This window comes from Synchiropus splendidus, chromosome 2, assembly GCF_027744825.2.
Source record: "Synchiropus splendidus isolate RoL2022-P1 chromosome 2, RoL_Sspl_1.0, whole genome shotgun sequence".
In the NCBI taxonomy this organism is placed as follows: domain Eukaryota; kingdom Metazoa; phylum Chordata; class Actinopteri; order Syngnathiformes; family Callionymidae; genus Synchiropus; species Synchiropus splendidus.
In genome coordinates, this window is record NC_071335.1 from 23,483,678 (window position 1) to 23,503,631 (window position 19,954).

A 19,954-nucleotide genomic window follows, 5' to 3' on the forward strand; every position below is an offset into this window, starting at 1 on the left:
AGATAATTTGGAGATTAATTATATATATAAACTTATGCCCTGTTCATTTGTGAACACAAAAATTAAGGTAAAATTTATATGAAATGAATTGTCATGAGGAATGACAGTTAAAAAGACCGCTATCTTAAGAACAGCATCGAAATCAATTTCATCCTTGTGTTAAATTTTCATCTCAAATCAATTAATATACCAAGATCTGAAAGACAACACAAGCTGAAGAGGTTGAATTTTATTTAGTCCACTTTTAAAATTTACATGTTTTGCCAGGATTAAAAAAAAAAAAAAAAACGATCACAAATCATTCACTTTGCAGTCCAAGTCACAAAGAGGAGGAAAAAGGACAAACTCGGCACATTTTTATTAAATGATACGCCTCAACCGAATAGACGCCACAATATGTACAGCAACTATTTTTGCAACATGCTTGGGTCGTACATGTGAGAGTTCACAGGTTAGTGAAGTAAAACACTTGACACCAGGGGGCAGTTATAGCTCAAAACTGTGTCCAAATAAATTAAAGTTGTGACGAAGGAGCTCTATGATGTGAAATGAACCGACCAATGCTTGTCAACCAGTGTCAGCTAACTAGCTTTAGCAAACGTTCATCGATAAAAAACACACCGTGGAACGCGGCGTCCACAGGAGAAATAAATTAGAAACGGATAGCTTTAGTATGAATTTAAAAAGAGTACCTCAATTCCTCTCTCACCATCTCTCACTACAACATTGATACCTTTGCATAACTTATAGAAAACCTGCCACGTTCTTTGAAAAACTCACAGTAATGCGTTCACTGAGCACAAGTCATGATACCAACTGAGACAGGTACAAGATTCCACCCTGCAGAATCCTCATACCAATGCTCTGGAAATCTATACAAATAGAAGGACACTTTACTAGTTTATGTACATAACACTTTTGTACAGTCTTCGCACTTCCATGACAACGGAGTGAAGCATCTCAACACGAGCAAACAGAAAGCTGAATCAGTATATTCAACTGAGTGACCCCAAAGCTGCGGGCACAAGGGTCTTTGCATGGAGGAGAGCGTTCCTCAACGATGATGTCTTTTTTTGCATTGTTGTCAGATGCGATCGGCTCAGTGATCAAACTGACCTGCGCGTCCACAGAAATGCATTCACTGGTAAAACCTCTTATTCAAGTGATTCGACTCAAATTTATCTCAGCGAAATGATCGTTGAAAGAAGAGAAACACGTCCGACGAGGGGGTCAGCGAGTGTGCACGTTTGATCGTACTGCCCAAGTTGGAACACAAGCCCAGTCCTTCCACTCCAGAGGTGGCGGAAGCTAAAGGCGGCTGATGGCTTCAGTGCTCCACTGTCCTCCTGGCCAAGTGGATCTGGACAGCAGGACCCTCTCAAGGCACAAGCCCCTCATTTACGCCAGTGTGGAAAAGGCCTAGTGGTTTTCAGTTTGGAGGGGTGAGAGGCATGAAGTATCACTTTGGTCCTTTTAACACAGTCTCTGTCTCGGTGGATTGTCGGCCGTCGCTCCAGGCCTCCCGGGTGCTCTTCAGGGCTTGTGTGCGCTGCTGGTCCACAACCACATAATCCACGCGCTCATCCGACGCAGCCAGGCCAGCTCCATTGGTCTGGAATTGAAAACAAAAATCCTGCTATACATATATATATATATACTCACGGTAAATGAGCTCTGCAAAGTGCACCTACCTTTCTAGGTGGGGTGGTCTTGCCAGAGTCAAGATCCAAATCCAGGTACTCCACCTGTTTGTCTCCTTTGGGTTTCACGACTGGGCTGCTTCCCCCATCCACAGTCATCGGCGCAGTGAGTTTAGAGCTCTACAGAAGTCAGGAGAAGGTGTGAACTCGTCGAAGGGCAGCACGGAGACAGACGTGCAAACAGGTTTGTCACAACAATACAATTTATAAAAAGTTGAATCGCCCTCAGTACAAAAACATTTAGCCAGTTTCGCCAGACTGCGCTTCACCAATCAGTTTTTATTGGCCTTAGAATTAAACTAAGACCACTGTAAAAACAATCGTAGAACTAAGCAGTGACAGTTGCAGGGGAGGAAGGAGATGAACTCCAGCACCTCGACACCCATGGCTTCATAAGACAAACATAAGTCACAGGGAGGGCCAAAGAGGAAACCCCGAGCCCGGCTAACCTCAATAGTGCGAAGGGGACAGCCAAGTGGAAATACTTTATCCTTAACTTTCCTCTTTCAATATTGTCAAAAGAGCTGGAAACAAACTTCATGTCAAGGCACTGAGTTCAGGGATGGGAAAACTTGCGATGAGATGAGACGGCCATTAGGTCCAAGTTATCTACTTTCAGAGGAAGAAAAGCAAGCGCTGTTTTTTGTTTGTCAGTTTTTTATGGCCAAAGATGATGTCATATAATGTAAATTAATAATTAATAATAATAAAATATTTTAATAATAATATAAACATAAAAATAATAACTGACATTATTTTTACTATCATCTTTAGCATGTTCGTATGTTATTAGACATACTTCTAAAACATTTAAATCAGCTTCATATGTGCACATGTTGACAGATATACACATATATTTCTTCCTACATCTCTAACACGTGTTTTCAAAATTAGAAAACATTCTGTTGGCCAACCAGACGTCGACACTTCTTTCAGGTTCATTCTTTTCCCGCGCCAGGGCTCGACTGAAGTCCTCTGGCGCCACCTAGTGGCGCGCCTCACACTGCTCATGAGGATGCAGCCCTTCTCTCAAAACGACAACTAAACCCAAAATTGTATTATTGTGACAACACTCAAAACACGGGCGACATCTTGGATGAATTAATCCTCTACTTCATGTATGGTGGTGTTATTGCTAATCGGAAAGGACTAAAGTGGAACAGTGTCGGTGCATTCAAACTGAGGTGACATGGAAAGAGGCAGCAGAGTTTTCACAAAAACACAATGACTGTTTAACCCTTAGACACTCTGACACGGCAGGTTACAGAGGCGACCCTGCTCACCTCCTCTACGGTGTCAAGTTCCTCCACCTCCCTCTTTACGGGGGTGATGGGGACAGTGCAGTAGAAGGACTCCTCTCTACACAAAAGTGTTGACAACAGAAGATAAAGGAGAACAGCAGATGGTTAGAGAACAAAACAGAAGGGAGGAGGTGAAGCTGGGGTCTCAGAGAAACCAGCTGGAAGGGAGGAAGAGATGGATGAAAACAAAGGTGGTGAGATGACAAAACTAAAGGAAGTCAATCCAGAACAGAATACCTGAAAACCGAAAGAAGGAAAGCAAGAAATAAAACAGCAGGAAGAGGAAGCCTGTGATGATGGTTGGAGAGAGGAGGAGTCCATCTGCAGCAGCGTGTCGCTTTTAAATATGCTGCCCCATCTTTACCTCCACAGGTGTAAACCGCACGCAAAGCACATCTCAAAAACCCCTTTACTGAAGTCAGAAGGAAGCATTGTGTTACATACTGGTTCGTCTGACTGGTTCTTCATATTAGTGACCATGGATACATAATTCTCATCACTGTCCTCGGAGTCAGTGCTGGAGGCTGTACTGTGCATTGACAGGGGCCTCGGCGGCATCGGGAACCTAGAGAAACTGAGCAGCATTCACAGTGTTTACCCACAAGATTCCACACACACAGAACAGCAAAACAGTTGAGCAGCGATCAGACTAACAGCATGGAGGGTTAGAGAGAGACTGTCTGGGTGGATGTCCTCTACTGGTGAGGGCATGTTCACATCGAAAGGCTCCAATCCCAAAGTCCCAAAAAGACATCACATTTGAAAACATATCTCTTTCCTTTCTACTTTGTGCTCTGTTTCAGAGGGTGACCTCACAACATCTGTACCAGTGGCAAACAAGTCGTACTACCCTTGGATGGGAAACGTGAATAATCTTCAGACTTTGAAATAAGGAATTAATATTGCTAAAAATGTATAGAAAGAATTTCACTCATTTTCAGGGTTTGGAATTGTCAATTATTAATGATTAAAAGCAAGTCAAAACAAGCTTGGCACCAAATGATGCAATTTCCCTGCAAATTGATGACTCATTTAATGTCATTAAAATGTCATATTAATAATCCATGACCTTTTGTTAAACATAATTTACATTAAAAACACTGAATACCTTGTGCATACATTTCATATTTTAAGCCTCTGCTATTTGTTGACTTTGATTCAGACAATGTTGAGAATTGAAAGATTGAAACTGTCAATAATTTAGTCAAGATTTTCCATGATCATATTTTAGATTGTTTCAAATATTAAGGGAATCCAAAAACAAAAAAAAGAGTCCAAGAGTTGAGCCCTGGTGCACCCCATGTCTAAGCATAAAGTCTGGTTTCTAAAGTCTGTTTACTTTAATTTTCCTGCATGTATGTATGATTGAACACTCTTGTTTCTGTCAGTCATCAGTTATTGATAATATCCACAGGCCCAAAACAGAAGTGTCAACCTAAAGAGGCGTCTTTAACGTAGAGAGCTGCCGTGGGTGGAGACTATCGGTTTTGAAACAGATCACAAAGTAGTCTGGACGTCGCCGTCGACAGCCGTCCGCAAACAGCTGCTTTCAACGATGTGAACACGCCCTGAATTGTTAGCAAACACAGCGGGACAGTTGTGGACTTACTCCCGAGCGAAGGACCGGGTGACAGGTGAGCGGACTGGCGTGCAAGGCTCCTCCCATTCTGGCACAGGTTTGATCTCCAGCGGAGCAGGTTTTCCTGAAGCCAAGTAAACACACACACAAACCACTGAGCAGACTGGACGGCCAGACAGGAAACACGTCAAAGCAAATGGGTTTGTCTGTGAATTTATGTTTGTTTTCAAACACCATTCGTATTAAAGCAAGAAAAACGTCTTGAATATAGTAAGGGGGCCATCTATCCTGTCTAGACATACAAACATTGGGCCACCAAAATTAATGACAGACTCGAGCAGATGCTCTTTATAAATCCTGTTTCTACTCTGGGCAGATGCCATATCATCAATTATTGCTACAAGTTTGTCCAATTTAAGGACAGAAAAAAATCTTTCTCCGAGAAAAAAACAAGAAAAAAAAGTTTGGGAAAAAAGGAATGTCAGTGGATTGAAAGAAAAAAAAAATGAATAGATTTGTGATCAGCTTCCTTTGACAGAGAATTCACTACCCACACACTAAAAACAACAAAACCCACAAATCACAACAGGCAAAGATGGAGGAAAGCGTTCAGAACAAAAGGTTGCACTCGAGAGTCGGATACATACCCTTACGCCGTCCTCTCTGGAATTCACCTACGGTTTGAGAATCGGTTCGCTCTAAACCGACACCTTTTGCTCTTATAATTTTAGGACTTTGACCTGATTAATGAAAGAAGACTTTACTTATTATATTAAAAAAACATATCACAAGGATTAAGGCCCAATTTAAAAGGAAGATCCAGCCATGCAAAGCCAAAAAGAAAATACGAAAAGACCCGGTTGATCACAGCATGCAGACCAAAGAAAAGTGATCGTCATGACAACCCTAGTGACGGCGGCGTGTCCGAAAGCTCAACCACACACCTGACACACAATTTATAAATCTTGTAGGCAAAAATAATATTTAAAATGCAGATGGTGCATTAATATAAAAAGAAGATTCTTAATCAGCGGACTTGTGTCTGATCAGGCTGATACCATGTGTCAGCTGACAGCTTGAGTGGTGGGAGCCGTCTGGCGTGCAACAGCGTCTAACAGCGCCACACGGAAGACTGCGGAGACGGCGATGATTTTTCTGCTCATTGAAGCAAGGCCATTTACTCAGCGCTAGATCGCAACTGTGCTGCCTATTAGGTCTCTTATCAAAGGGCTCTTTCAGCTGCGGGGAACAAAGGAGACGGAGGTGACCACTTGAGTTCGGTCACCCAATGGCACAGGGAACGGCAAACCTCCGAAACAGTCTGCGGGGCCTCTTGAGCGCGGGACAAAAGTGCTTTTGACAAGGAGCAAACTGAGGAATGTACATGAACGAAGGTGGTTCAGACACCAGTAACTAGTGCCAGGCCTGTAAAAAGACATCTAGCTAATTGGCCATTATTCATGCCCCATTTAGGATCATTTAGATAATTCATAACGTCTGTGGTTAATGTTCTGGAGCTAAAACAATAATAAAAAATGCTTCAATAATAAATGTACGCGCAAAGACAACGGGTCCAACTTATCTCATTCATCTCAACCTCCTCTATAGCTCATTCATCTGAACCTAGAATTCTGACAGATGAGGGATTAGTAAAGACATTGGTGTGTTAGACAATAGCCACAGGAAGCAGTGGATTAGTACAAGGCAAGCAACAGAACCGACATGTTAATAAAGTAATCCAGACTGCCAGAGGTTAGGAGCGAACCCTCACATCAGGACGAACGCCCTCACCTTTTCGATCCGGTTTAAGATTTCGGTCCACGGGTGGGGGCTGACAGTCGATGACCATTGGCCTGCGTGGGGGGGTCTTAGGGCTGGAGCGGAAGCCCATGTGTGCAGGTGGGGGGACTTGTTTTCCCAGCGAGGAGAACTCCATAGTGCTTGGAGTCATAGGCACGTAGTTGGCTTCGTGTATGGGCTCTGACAAGCTGCCTGAGTGATGGTGTGATGGGGAGTTTGCACTCATGGGTACGTAGTTCTGGTCGATCTCCTCTGTTGAGTGGCTGCCCAGTGGCATTATTCCCTTGTTTTTCTGGGATAATGGAACAGAAACATTTCATTCCAGTTGCAACTTTACTCTTTCAGAAAAAGATTCAACTGGAGGATCGTTCTCATCTTCCATCAAAAACAACTGAAATCAGAAGCGGAGCAAAAACTTACAAAGTAGCTGTTGAAACTTTCGTTGAAGTCGAAGGAGCAGCTTTTGTCTGAAGGAAAAGATCTAGGAACATCGTAACAGTCTTGCGATCCAAAATCTGCAAAAGAAGAAGGCTTTATTTTGCATGCATTGGAATGCTTTTTCAGTAAGTCAGTCATAATACCAGACTTCCTCATTCCATTTTATCATGAGCATCCGGCAAAGTCACATGAAAAATCTAAAATTTCGCACCCGAGACCCACTTCCCCCATCTCCAACACCGTCTCTCCTTTGTCCCAGTCACCTCCCTTACTTTGACTCCAAACTTCTCCACCTGCATGCTTAACTTTGTCTATACAGTATATGATTCTATAGTTTAAACCGTTAGGTTTTTTTTAAAGTGAGGCAAAGCTTATAAGAAATCATTAGACAATGTTTATGCAGTTCCATTTGGCACCACAAGAGGAAGCAGTGGCTAAAACAGACGCTGTAACTTGAAATGAACAGCTCTAACATCTACTTCTTTAAGGTGCTGCAACACAAGATCTGTCTGATGACGGTTGAACATTTTCTTTAAACACGCACCTATTCTATTAACCAACAGAAACATGCGTAATTAATATACAATAAACTTTTAGTTTAATCCCAAAACCAAGTAAAGTAAATTTTAAATGAATAATGTCATTAAACATGTTTTTCATTAGGATTATTGTACCTCAAAATATACATAAATTCTATGGTTAAATTATAATTTGTGTTGCATCTAAGTTTAATTCTTCTCTGAAATGTAAATAAGTAAAATTGTAAATTAAAAAAAATAAGAACAATATAGAGCATGGTGTGCAAATACCATTAGCGTGGAAGAATAAGTACAAAAAGTGAAACTCACTTGTTTTTTTTCTATGCTTTAATATTCAATATGATATAAGTTGAATATCTGCAATCTAAACTGTATTATGTAGGTATATGCAATTATTATATTCTGTAAATTAATTTGACTCTTGCTTCCAGACATCAAAACACAAAAACTTAGAGTACTCATCCTCAGAGTTAAATACAGCTAGCCCCTTCATGAGCAATAAACATTCAACATTTGCTTCGATAAAATTGAATGATTTGTGTGTATCATTTACCGTAATTGTTTTATTCCCAACTAGTCCTGTTGTCGTATAACAAAAACAAAGAAAACAGAAGGATACAAACCTCGGCAGATCCGTGAACAGTCCACAGTGCCGATAGTGTTGCTGCGCAAGGCTTTATTTCCGGCTCCTGTGGGCACACAGTAGTTCGTATCCGTCTCCGACACCGAACGAGGTACACAGTAATTGTCCGTAGGTGATCTCTCTGCGGGAGGAGGTGGGGGTCCTGAGGTGGAACTGAGCGACGGCTTGGGTGGTCTCGGAGGGGGGACGACATCTCCGCCGTCCTCCGTGCAACCAGTGGACGAGGAGAACGTGCGGGGGACCTGGTACGTGGAGTTTGCTCCTGGTGTCGGCGGGATGTCATAGCTGATGGACATGTTACGCATCTGCGTCTCCATGGAGGCCTTCCGCGAAGGTGTGTTGAAGACGTATAGGTCGGAAGAGTCTGCGCTTTCTTGATGGGCTGGCGGGGATGACGCCGATTTGGGCACCAGTACAGTGTCCTGAGAGTAGCTGCGAGGCAGGTGGTAGAGGCCATTGTCGGTAAACATGGAAGCGCCACGTGGTGGAGGCGAGTCGTAGATGGACGAAGCCGAGGCTGGTCCCTGGTGCTGAGGGAAGAAGCCGTTGTGCGATGTGTGTTTGGCTGATGACGTGGAGGAAGTGGGCGTGCGGTGAGAGGGGACGTTGTCGTTCAGGTCAGTCTCAGAGGAGGTAGATTTCGAACACTCACGACCTCTGTGGCAGAAAAAGCAAAATGCATGCATCAAATGAAGAGCGCATTACTAGGACGTCCACAAAAACATGCAGCATTGGTTTAACGTAACAGCAAATTCAGAAACCAACTTTTAAAACACAGACCACGTTCCAGATTGAATAGAATTCGTCTATATTACCCCAACTCCGAATGTTAGACACAAGACACGCTCAATTATGAGTAGTTGTTGCAGATACCAGATATCAATGTGGCCACTGACTGACGGTGCATTTTGGAACACAATGGCCACACAAATCAAGTCATCAACTGGACATCAGAAAGCACATTTTAAAGCCATGTGTTTTCATTGGGTTCAATATTTAAGTTAAAAAATTTTCAAGCCACTTCAAATGCTTAAGAAAAAAAAATGATGTAAACAACGAGCACAAACTCAAGTTAGCATAACGGATCATTAATAATAAACCGGCTTGTGTCACTGATAAGCTAATGTTGGTCAAACGTTTCAGTCATTAAAATATCGCCTCGGCAAAGCGAGGGGTGCGACCGGTGTCCAATCCCCACTGGTCGGTTTCCACCCAAACACTTCACACCAGCAGGCAGAGCCAGCTCCTCAGCTGGCCACTCACAGACAAGCTTGTGGGGAAACAATCTTGCTCTCACACTCCTCCAGGAGCAAGTACTCCTGGTCAGCTTCCAATGAAGAGTGAGGCTGCAATGAGCTGAACATCCCACAAGAAAAGAAGTTGAAAGGAGAAAAAAGGCGACACATCAAGAGTCACATCGAGGGGCCACTCACTACAAGTTGTGGCTTATTTATCAAATTATATTGCTTAATTACTACTGATATCTCAGTTAAGAAGAATCCAGTAAATGTAGAAATGGTAAATAAAAAAGAGAATAATGCAGAGTTAAGAATGAAAAAGAAAGAGGAGGAGAAGAACAAATATAGAAACAGAAATGAAAGATGAAGCTGACCTGTTTGGTTCAGGCTTTTTACTCTCACAGTTGACCAGCAACAAATAATCCTGTGGCTCTTCTGAACTGGACTGAGAGTCCAGATGACGCACGCTGACCGGCTGGTACGGAGGGGGCAGGCCGGACAAGACTCCTGCTGCGGGACCAACAATATTCCCAAGGGCAGGGTGAGGGGTCGTGTCCACCACCAAGCCTCCTATGGCTGACTGATGGGCCGCCTTTGCTGCTTCTGAAAGCATAAACACAGATCAAGATAACTTCAAATCATGCTTGATTTCTCGGTCCACTGCAGTCACATTTCTCACAGACAGACGTTAAAACAGTATACGAAAAAAGCACTTCAAATATTTAATTATAGAAAATGAGTTGGCTGCTCAGATCTGAATTAGGAGATAGAATCTCGGTAGATAACTGAGCTACTTTCAGAGGAGCTGAGAGTGTAGGAGGCTCTGATGAGTCCAAGGAAAAGAACTTTCCACTTCTCAAAGTGAATCAGCGACAATGCTTTAGTCGACTGTAAATAAGAGACGCATCAGCAGAGATGTAGCCTTGCACTAGTCATGGGAGTGGGTGTCGAGCTGTGGCGGTTAAGAGTGTCGTCAGATTCTCTCTGCAGCGCAACAATCAACAGTAAGGCTTGAATAGATACTTGAATTACACAAGGAGGGAGGAAGCAACCCTTGAGGGAACTTTGCCGAAGCTGGGGTGTGTGTGTGTGTGGGAACCAGCAACAACACTTCGATATTTTCTATAAAAAAAAAAAGAAAAAGAAAACCTTTCATGGATGACAGTCTACGTCAGGCCTTGAGTATATCAAAAACCTTAAAAGAAAGCTTAATAGAAGATAATAGTTGGAGGCTGGTGAAATAATTTGAGATGAAAATGACACTTCATTGTATTGTGCGAACACGCCGACACATCTGATTGTGGTACTTGAAATATTATTTATATTATAATAAATAGAAAAATGCTCAGAGGAGAGATGACATCACGACACAAAAAGCCGTCGCCCACCAACTTCACAGTCATTTATCAACTATTTGACCAGCAAGCAGTGTTTCATATTAGGCACATATTATGCTCAAGCCATCCAACGGTGAACCATAATCTTATCAAAAAAATCAGGTTAAAAGAAAGTGACTAAAGGAGCTTCGTAGGACCATTGACAGGTTGAGAGACACAGTGCAAGTTGATTGCTCTTTTGTGATGTTCAAAACTGTCATACTAAACCAGGAGCATCGTGTTATCAGCCGTCTCTTTTCCCTGAGCGAACATGAAAATTCAAACAGCAAAAGCGCTCATTTGAAGTTCTGATCCTCCCCGATAGTAAAAATGAAGCCTTTTCAAAACAACTAAATGCCGAAGTGCAGACAACCAGAGCCCATTGTTTTAACACATCAATATAACACAGATATCAGTGAAACAATTGGTGTCGGATGTGGGAGAGTTAGGATTCAGGAAAGGGTTACAGAACTCAGTTGCTTCCCAGATGATCATGGAAGCAGAAGAGGTAGAAACATGCTCTTCATCAGAGAAGCGAAATCCTACCTTCATCTGTGGGGTTGAAACCGCAGATATCGCAGATGCAGCGGACCCACTTATTCATCTCCTCTTCAGTGTCGGCCACCAGGTAAAAGACGCGGTCGATGGTCTTGATGTCGAATATGAAGCTGTGCTCCAAGTCCTTCTTGTTGAATGACAGCGCGGCATCCACCTGAGGGAACACCGGTTGTTCAGTAAATGTGCATAATACTAGCGAACAAATTTAAATAGAGAACTAGATGAGCCACTTTAAGAAAGCAGAAATGGAAAAAGCCGACAGAATCAAAAAGGATTTAGTAAAAACAACAAATACAAAATTTAAAGAGTAAAATAGGAAGTTATGGAATGGCAGGGTTGGATCACAGCTGTGCCACAGTAGCATCCCAGACGAAACAACGGTGACTGGACTGCAGACAAAATTTGTATTGTTGTGTGTGCGTAAGCAGCCTCTATGGCATTCATTTCATAATTCTTGTTAGTCTGGTCACTGACCGACACTCACACCACCTGCTTTTCATAACTGCTATTGCATATTACTTATATAATTGATGTATTTCTTATTATTATTTTCAGAATTCACTCACTATTTGAAGTACAGATTTCTTGCCGATATTCCTACTTAACTTATTGCTCAACAACTTGCACAACTGGTTCTATCCAATGTATTTTGCTTTCTTTGCCTCTGAATCAAGGTGCACTCCATGTCTTTCACTGTTGTTTGGGATTCAGACTTGTCATGGCGCGGACAGGACTGCGGTGGTCTCCACACCTACCTGCTCGCATAAGTTGAGGTCAATCACTCGGATGGGCTTCTTGGTGTGGTCATTCTTGTAATACTCCAGCACGTCTGGGTCGCCTGTGAGACGGCCGCTGCGAAGAACAAACCACCGCTTCTTCCATGCCTGCAGGGTGACAGAGAATTCAGACCAAAGGTCAGATGCGTGTTCTCACAGTGAATGCTCCATTCCTGACTGACCACAGACTGACGGATTGTTTTATTTTTGTAGTTTGGCCATCACTTCCAAATTCTCATGCGGCTACAGTGTTGAGAAAATTCATAGCGTTGCATGAAAAGGTACAAAATCCAGAGTAGAGATGACATGAACATAATCACCTAATCACACTCTAAATATCAGAGCATTACTTTTAGGAATGCTGTTTCTGTGCTGTGTTCGCTGGATTTAAGGCGGGTCACAAACAAAAAAAACATCCCATTTTGACATGACATTTTCTCATTGTGTCATTCCAAAACATCCCGAATGCTTTACAGCTGCTTTACAGTGAAACATGTCATAATCTAACTAACAAAAGAATAAAATACTTTTCAATAACATCATCGCTGATTATAAGAGATCAAATCCATCCGTAAATTAACTATGACAAATGACAATTATAAAAACGCCCCACCCAGAGATTATAGCTTGAATCCATCGTACATATATTGATACATAATAACCAGACACACATAAGTAGAAACACAACAGAAAGTGAGCCAGGCTGAAGAGCGTATCTTGAAGGCATCATGCATGAGTACAGAAACATGCTCAACAGAGCAGCCAAACAAAAACACAAGTTTAATATTTGAGGCAAACAACAACTATAGTGCAAAGGACTGTGGATACAAGCAGATGCTAACACGGGTAACGCATACTGCTAACAGGTGCTCTCCATCTCTCCTCTGTGGTCATGGACAACTTCCAATAAAACCACAAGCTTTTAGAGAAGGTGGGCTTGCAATTATTTATACAGCAAACACTTTTCAAATACCCTCACTGTCACCAACTTAACTCGCAGGAAACATGCAATTTGGAAAAGTGTACAACTGAACTTTTGCTTTAATCAACACTCATGGCAGCAGAATCGGGACCAAATTGAATTGGGACAAGAGCACATGGTCCCATCCCCAAAACACATGCATTTACAAACTGAACACTGATGTCTAACTGACAGGGAAAGATATTAAACAAAGTGTCTTTGTTGGCAAAAACACAGCCAGACTCCAGGTTCCAAATATTTCCTCAGCAAACAGACCACGGACGCCGAGTCGTAAAGGACAAACATGGGTTGAAATAACAGGAAAAGCTACATGCAACAGTCCCTCTCCACCTTTGCCAGACTACACAGCACAGGACCCTGGCTGTTACGTAACCACTCTCCAAGTTCCAAAGCAGATCCTGCAAGATGTTAACAGGAGGTCAGGACATTCTGAGGATTAATATAATGGCTTAAGTGAATGTGCAAAAATGCTATTGACGTGTCGGTGTTGTGTTGGTCAGACAAAGGCGGTGGGTGTGTGTGGAGGGAACATCTTTCTGCCACATGACAAAGCACTGAGGGGTCAAGTTACCCCGCAGGGAACAGAAGGGCCCGCAGCTTTGGTTACAGAGCGCCTGACCTGCTCATGGTGAGTGTTCACAACTGTGGTGTTGGAGCGACCGACCGCCATGAGATTAGACGAAGACATGAGGAGGAAAAACTTTTAGTCAGCTACTCAAACTTTTGATTACTGTGACGACTATATGAGCTGTCGTTACATTATTGAATCAAGTTGGTAATGAAGTTTAGGAGTGGAGATTGACTTCTTTGTCAGTCACGGCTTGCCTGGGTGAAACAGCAGTGACATTTGTAACCAGCGTTTAATATTTCATTTCAGAAAGAAAACAGCATCAAAGCAGCTGAAGTTGTGTGTGTGCACGTGTATGTGTGTGCGCGTGCATGAGAAGAGCATGGCTGACAAACAACGCACACTCAACGCAGCGTTTCTAAGAAATCACTGAAAACTTTTTCTCTTTTGAAGCCAAGGCCAACCATGAGTCACCTCAACTCCACGCTGCGCACCCCCACCTTCCATTACATACCTCCGTTGATGAATATCTGAAGATCATCAACACTCCAGCTCTGATTAGTGTGCGCTCTACTCCTCTTTGCCACAAAGCAACTTGAACATCGGCCTTGTGATCCTGAGTGGTCCAAGTCACACATGAGTTGCCGTTCGTTTCTATACCACCTTCAAAGTTGTGTTCACCGTGATGGACCGAGATGGCAAATGGTCCCTGGCATGGCAGCTGTCCACAGCACAAACTTTCAAACCCCCTCCCCGCTTTCACATCGTCATGGTGCTTGCTGATAGGGCGATACACAGGAAGAGACCCCCCTGTTGCCAACTCATATCGGTTATGGGGGCGCCAGACAGAGGGGGCATTGATGGCTTGATTGAGTCAAAAGTTGACGGTCAGGGTTGCCGACTGAGTCACACTACAAGAGGTCTCGCAGCTGGACCAAAAAAGAACGTGGCATTTACAAGAATTTCAAGGCAAATATCAAATGATCCCAAACTGGAGAGCGAAAACAAGACGACGTTTCAGTCTGAAACGGGGTCAAAAACAACACAGCGACTAATTCAACAGGAACCGACACACTTACATTTGAGAGCACAGTTGACATGAAATCTCACATGATCAAATGCATTTAAAGGAAGTGGATACCTCAAAACAAACACATAACGCATCATGGAGGTGGAACTTGAACACGTTTTTCCACTGTTATTTGTGGAAAAATCCGCTCGGACATATGAAGAGATGGACCACGTGAGGACGGCTTGGATTGGAGGCAGATTTGTTTCTCATGATTTAAAAACTTGTGTTTTTACAATCCTTCAAGCGTGAAAATCTTTGGATTCAAAAATGCTACCTCATGTCTAACTGAAAGCTCATGAAAGCAGACTTCAAAAGGCGTTCGCATGGTCACAAACAGCACGTATGGCAGGCCCGTCCATCTGCCTCCTGTGAGTGTGACCCACACACTATCTTGCTGACTCATCCAGACAAGGACAGCTCATCTGTTTTTGCTTTGCCACAGAAAAACAAAGCAAGGAGAGGAGCGGCACAAGGTGAGCGGAGGTTGACACCGACGACGGGATGATTTTTATTAAAGATGAGCCAGAACACATTTATGTACCTTAAGCAAACAAACAACATTAAAAGGACCAACAGAAACAGACAAAGGCCAGAAGATCTGAGATTAAAGTCCCATATTTACTTCACATAACATTTCACCCGGGCAGGAAATTAAATATAACATGAGCCTGTCACTTCTAACGTGTAGGGAAATAAATGGTTAGTCTCCAGAAACTACTGTCATTTAATTTATCGTCAATCCAACTTGTCAAAATGGTCATAAAAACGTACATAAAATATCCATAACCAAACTTCAATCTGGATTCTTTACAAATGATTAAAAAGCCCACGAAAAAAATACAGCAGCGATGCCGAAGCCAATATCTCTCTGACTGTGAAAAAGACAGTAAAAAAATCGGCAATATTTCCCCACTGTGCTTCCCTGAACATCTGTATTTGGAGACTCTGGGTGCACAGAACAAAAGCCATTTTAATAAGAGTGCTAAGAGCGTCAGAGTTTTTGGCAGTCACAGTCCTGATGACGAGGTCTGTAGAACAAGAGGGAGGGGAACGACAAAAGCTTCTCTATGCTTGGTTCCACGGCTTCTATAAATCATTCTTTGTTTGCAAGGCATGACTGGGAATCTTGCTAAACAGCTATTTTTACATCCTTGAGCACCAGAATGGGCAGTTAGCGTACAAGCACGAGCATGTGGCCATTAGCTAAGCAGTTTGAAGATATGTCAGCGATACGCCACCTTCTGGAGAGAAGTTCAGTTAGCTGCTCATTTGAAAAGATACTAACAATACGCTTGATTTGTGTCAAACTCCAGACTTGTAGCATTAGGTTCCCACATGGCATGACGCCAATTCCGACTTGATCCGAGATTATTCTTACATCTCTAAATACTTTATTTCATTTGCCTTGTGTTAAAGAGGGCACTGTTATTTTTTTCTACCATTGAGTGTAGACTATAATTTTCAAATTTATAGGATTTTAGCTAGAGGCCCAAAACTAGTTCAAATGTAGATTGAACAGGTTCAACCAAATTATTGCAAGCATAATATACTATTTTACTGCAATGTAGTGCAACACCACATTTTAATGGGTATAATTTCTCCTGGATTTCAGAGTATTCTTAGGTCCAGGGTTCAAATATACAATGTTATTCTCATTCATTTCCAACTGATATTGAAACACCATTTCACTTCAACTAAACAATTTATTTGCATCACAGTGTCAGGCCAAAGGCACCTAAACACACTGCTTTATGTTCATTATCAAAATACATGCAGTAAAGAAGATACACAGGTAAATATCTCTGATCATAAAAGACATACTCCAAGGTTAATCCACTGAGCTAATGCCAGAATACTTCTACCCTCTTCATTCAATGCAGTTCTAAAATTAAACATTACAGATCCCCCAAAATCATGAAAACAAAATCAGAAGTACAAGGCTGGTCTAAAAACGAAGGAATAAGTTTAAGTTTAAATGCAAAATTAGTCGGGAAACCCCACTAAAAATGAAGGCTCCACAGGAAATATACATCCACCTCCATCCTTCCTCTGAGGCGTAGTAAACATTGACGTACCTTGTTGTGTCTTTCCTCAATGAGGGTGCGTAAACATGAGAGATGTTGTTTACGCCTTCTGACTTTATCATGCTCTGCCGCATGTGCAGGGGGTCTGCCGTTTGTGACCTCTCCCTGCCCAACTTCCTCTTCCAGCTAATCAGGTTTCTGCTGGACCCACTATACATGCACGACTGACCAATCTGAGGTGATGATGGCAAACCAACTGCAACACTCTCCCTTTCAAATCTTATTGGAATTCCACCTCTTTGTGCATGGAGCTCAGCATCCATCTTTTTGCTCACGAGACTCTCTGACTGCGTTTCCCAGCTGCACTTAAATGAGGTCAAAGATTGCACAGTGCAAACGGCTTCCTCCGCCTTCTGCCACAGTAACATTTCCCCTGGCAGAGCAATGACCTTAAAATATTTTGGTTCCAGTCCCCGAGCCCTCCACTTGACTGAACCATTTATGATGACCACTTCAGACAATAATAGAAAAACGAGTCTTTCTTCCAGGTGGCTGCACTCAGTTCGGCCAGTGCAGGCCGAGTTTGAATATCACGGTTTATTACTAAACACGAGTCACAAAGGTTAGTTCTTTAATTAAAAAATGAAATAGTTGCAGATCTATCGAAAATCTTACTTGGGTTGTAGTTATTTTACACCCAAGTCCATTATTCTCCGGCTCAAGCCAATAGTCACACCTTCTAAGTCATCATAAGGAAGTCCAAAAAGAACAAAGTGCAACAGAAAAGTACAGAAAAACAACAAACTATCCAAATGAAATGTGAAAATATAAGACAAATGTATTTCATGGGGACCGAAATCCTCAGCAGTTAATTAGGCACAAGGCTGTGAGGCAACTTTAAACAGATGTTATTCACTGCAACTGGCTTGTGTACCGCACAACACAGTCTTTGCAATGACGTTCAGTAACTATTTTACATGACACAAACCACTCAGAGCAAATATTAATATATACAACCAAGGTAAAGTACAATACAAACCCCAAACTCTGGCTCGATGATCAGTGGATGCGGGAACACCACAATACAGCTGCGGTACAGACAACAGAATACAATTATTTTGGGCAACAAATTACTCACTGCCAAGAGTTGAGTTGTGACTTCATTACCACCCAAAATGTAGCAAGTATAAGGCCATTACACAAAGGCCAGATGAAAGGACATGAACTTCTCGCAACGTTTCACACAATACAACTTACTAACTTATTTTTTTATTTTTTTAATAATAACTATTTGCTAAATTAGACAGACACGTTGCCATGTTTGTCAACACACACACACACCGACTAGGTGACTAATCATCAAGGTAGCCTGTGACTCGAAGACGATCAAAGTAGTTAACTCGAAAACAAAAACAAAGGCCACAGAGCACAACCAATCAGAAGTGCTCATTTTAGTAGTTCAGCCCCAAACCATGGTGAATTTCATCAAAGTCATTAAAGGCGGATCCCAAATAATTTGATTAGTCGGAGCAAATAACAGAGCTTCAACTCTGCTGAATCTCAAAACAAAGATGGTTAAGACTGGAGGCTACTGAATTGACGAGCAGAGAAAAATGAATGAGCTGCAGAATACATAATGTGTCATTAGCTGGTCAACACATTTGCAAGCCTACCTTGAATAAATGGAGTTTGGATGATGGATCATTTATTTTAGAATTACGCTTCACAATAACAACCTATGATTTATGATTCGGCTGAGAAAACCAGAAGTTTTAGAAGGAGTGGTTCTGAAACGACATCATACCAGATACAAGTTCATTAGTTACAATGGCGAATAGACATTTGTGTTAACAGCCACCCAGTTGGATCATTAGAGTAGGAGTGTGTCCACAACAAAAAAAACCTCACAGCTGCTTCTTGTCAATTCCTCTACTATCACACAAGTGCACCCAAGCGAGAGAAAACAATTCTGTCCAGCAGAATACAAGAAGAAATCTTTGTTAAAGCAGCACATCCCTGCTCTGTGTGTCAGAGACCCGTCTTCCCACACAGGTCAGAACTATTCTCGATTTTGGAGCCAGCTATAAATACGCTGAGGCAGCATTTCAACTTTCATAAAACATATGCCGCCACGTGGAGGGTTTGCAACATCAACTCAGAAATGTTGAATTAATGGCAAAAGAATGATCATAAGATAAAGAGAAGTCAGCTGAGTGAAGACAGAAAAAAATGTACGCTGTGACTGGACGATATATTGGTTAAACTGTGTCTAGATTCCAGCTACTTGGGGCAAGACACGGGAGACATTCTGGACAGACTGGAAACACATATAGACTGACACTGACCACTCTAGAGCCATCATGTAACCCCTGTACGGTTCTGGGAAGTAACCAGAGTGTTGAATGAGAACCCAAAACCTTGAGAGGCTGCGGCACCATCCACTCACATGACTTGCTTATTTACCATAAATAATCAGTAGTTATGGTGTCTTAGCAAGAACCTTTGGAGACAGTCCAGGGTAAAATCAAACCAGACTTAACTGATGTGCTAATACGCTACTAATAAACATAGGAACGAGTAGTTAGCTTATGATATGTTATATTCCCTCCTCTTAAGTGTAATCATTGGACAAAATGGTACAGAGGAACAGCAACTTCTGTATGTTTTTTGGTAAATAACTACAATGCACCATCCACTCTTACACCGAGCAGCTGTTTTGAACGTCATGCTACTTTAAAAAGCTGTCCTAACAAAGGAGAGAGGGACCATGTTTAGTGACGAACACAAAAGTAAACCTTGGCTCTTCAGTTGCCTCTAATATTTACCAGCTTCACTTGTTGCAGTGCATTATGACACTTGTGTTTCATACTAAATAAGAAAGAAATAATCAAATCGTATGCCCACGTTTATGGTTCCTATTCAGAAATGGGTTTCAGTATGTAAAGAACGAAGAGTTTGACATAAATAGTTTGAAAACATTTGATTTGGACTTGTTCACCAACTGGCAAAAAAGCATTACCAGACAGGGAGATATTCCTAGTTAAAATGTTGTCAAATGTACCGCCATGTCAGGCTTTAGTAACGGAACGCATAACTTTTACAATAGAACTGTGCAGCATGACTCTTGCACAAGGCGGGTCGACGATAGTTTCTAATGAATCGAGTAAAGGATGCAGAATAAGTGGGGGCGGGTTAACTGTAGCGTGGATCACAGCCAGCCGCCATTTACAAAACGGTCAAGCCTAACACCCTGGCTGCTTACCAAAAACAGGACGAGCAGTTGTGCTAGCCAAATGGGCTTATAGTCAAGAATTTCAGCCAGAAATTTGAATTGTGATCGCACAAGTAAAGGGAAATTTC

The 19,954-nt window shown here is 42.2% G+C and overlaps 1 protein-coding gene across 9 annotated transcripts in view; it reads right to left on the reverse strand.

The window, feature by feature from the left end:
* Nucleotides 1-214: 214 nt before the first annotated feature.
* The window catches only part of gab1 (GRB2-associated binding protein 1), a 34,666-nt gene continuing 14,926 nt past the window's right edge, over nt 215-19,954 (reverse strand). For 2 of the 9 annotated variants that reach the window (XM_053855786.1, XM_053855791.1), the window contains 11 exons: nt 11,928-12,056; nt 11,161-11,326; nt 9,613-9,841; nt 7,981-8,657; nt 6,801-6,895; nt 6,372-6,672; nt 5,228-5,320; nt 4,611-4,704; nt 3,446-3,575; nt 1,692-1,820; nt 215-1,612 (listed from right to left, as the gene is read on the reverse strand). In XM_053855786.1, coding sequence (XP_053711761.1) covers nt 1,460-1,612; nt 1,692-1,820; nt 3,446-3,575; nt 4,611-4,704; nt 5,228-5,320; nt 6,372-6,672; nt 6,801-6,895; nt 7,981-8,657; nt 9,613-9,841; nt 11,161-11,326; nt 11,928-12,056 — 2,196 coding nt within the window. In that variant the 3' untranslated portion in view covers nt 215-1,459. Of the gene's footprint in view, nt 1,613-1,691; nt 1,821-2,983; nt 3,576-4,610; nt 4,705-5,227; nt 5,321-6,371; nt 6,673-6,800; nt 6,896-7,980; nt 8,658-9,612; nt 9,842-11,160; nt 11,327-11,927; nt 12,057-17,633; nt 17,683-17,732; nt 17,969-19,954 lie in introns of those variants that run through there. The other 7 variants (XM_053855787.1, XM_053855785.1, XM_053855790.1 and 4 more) reach the window with 7 other exon arrangements.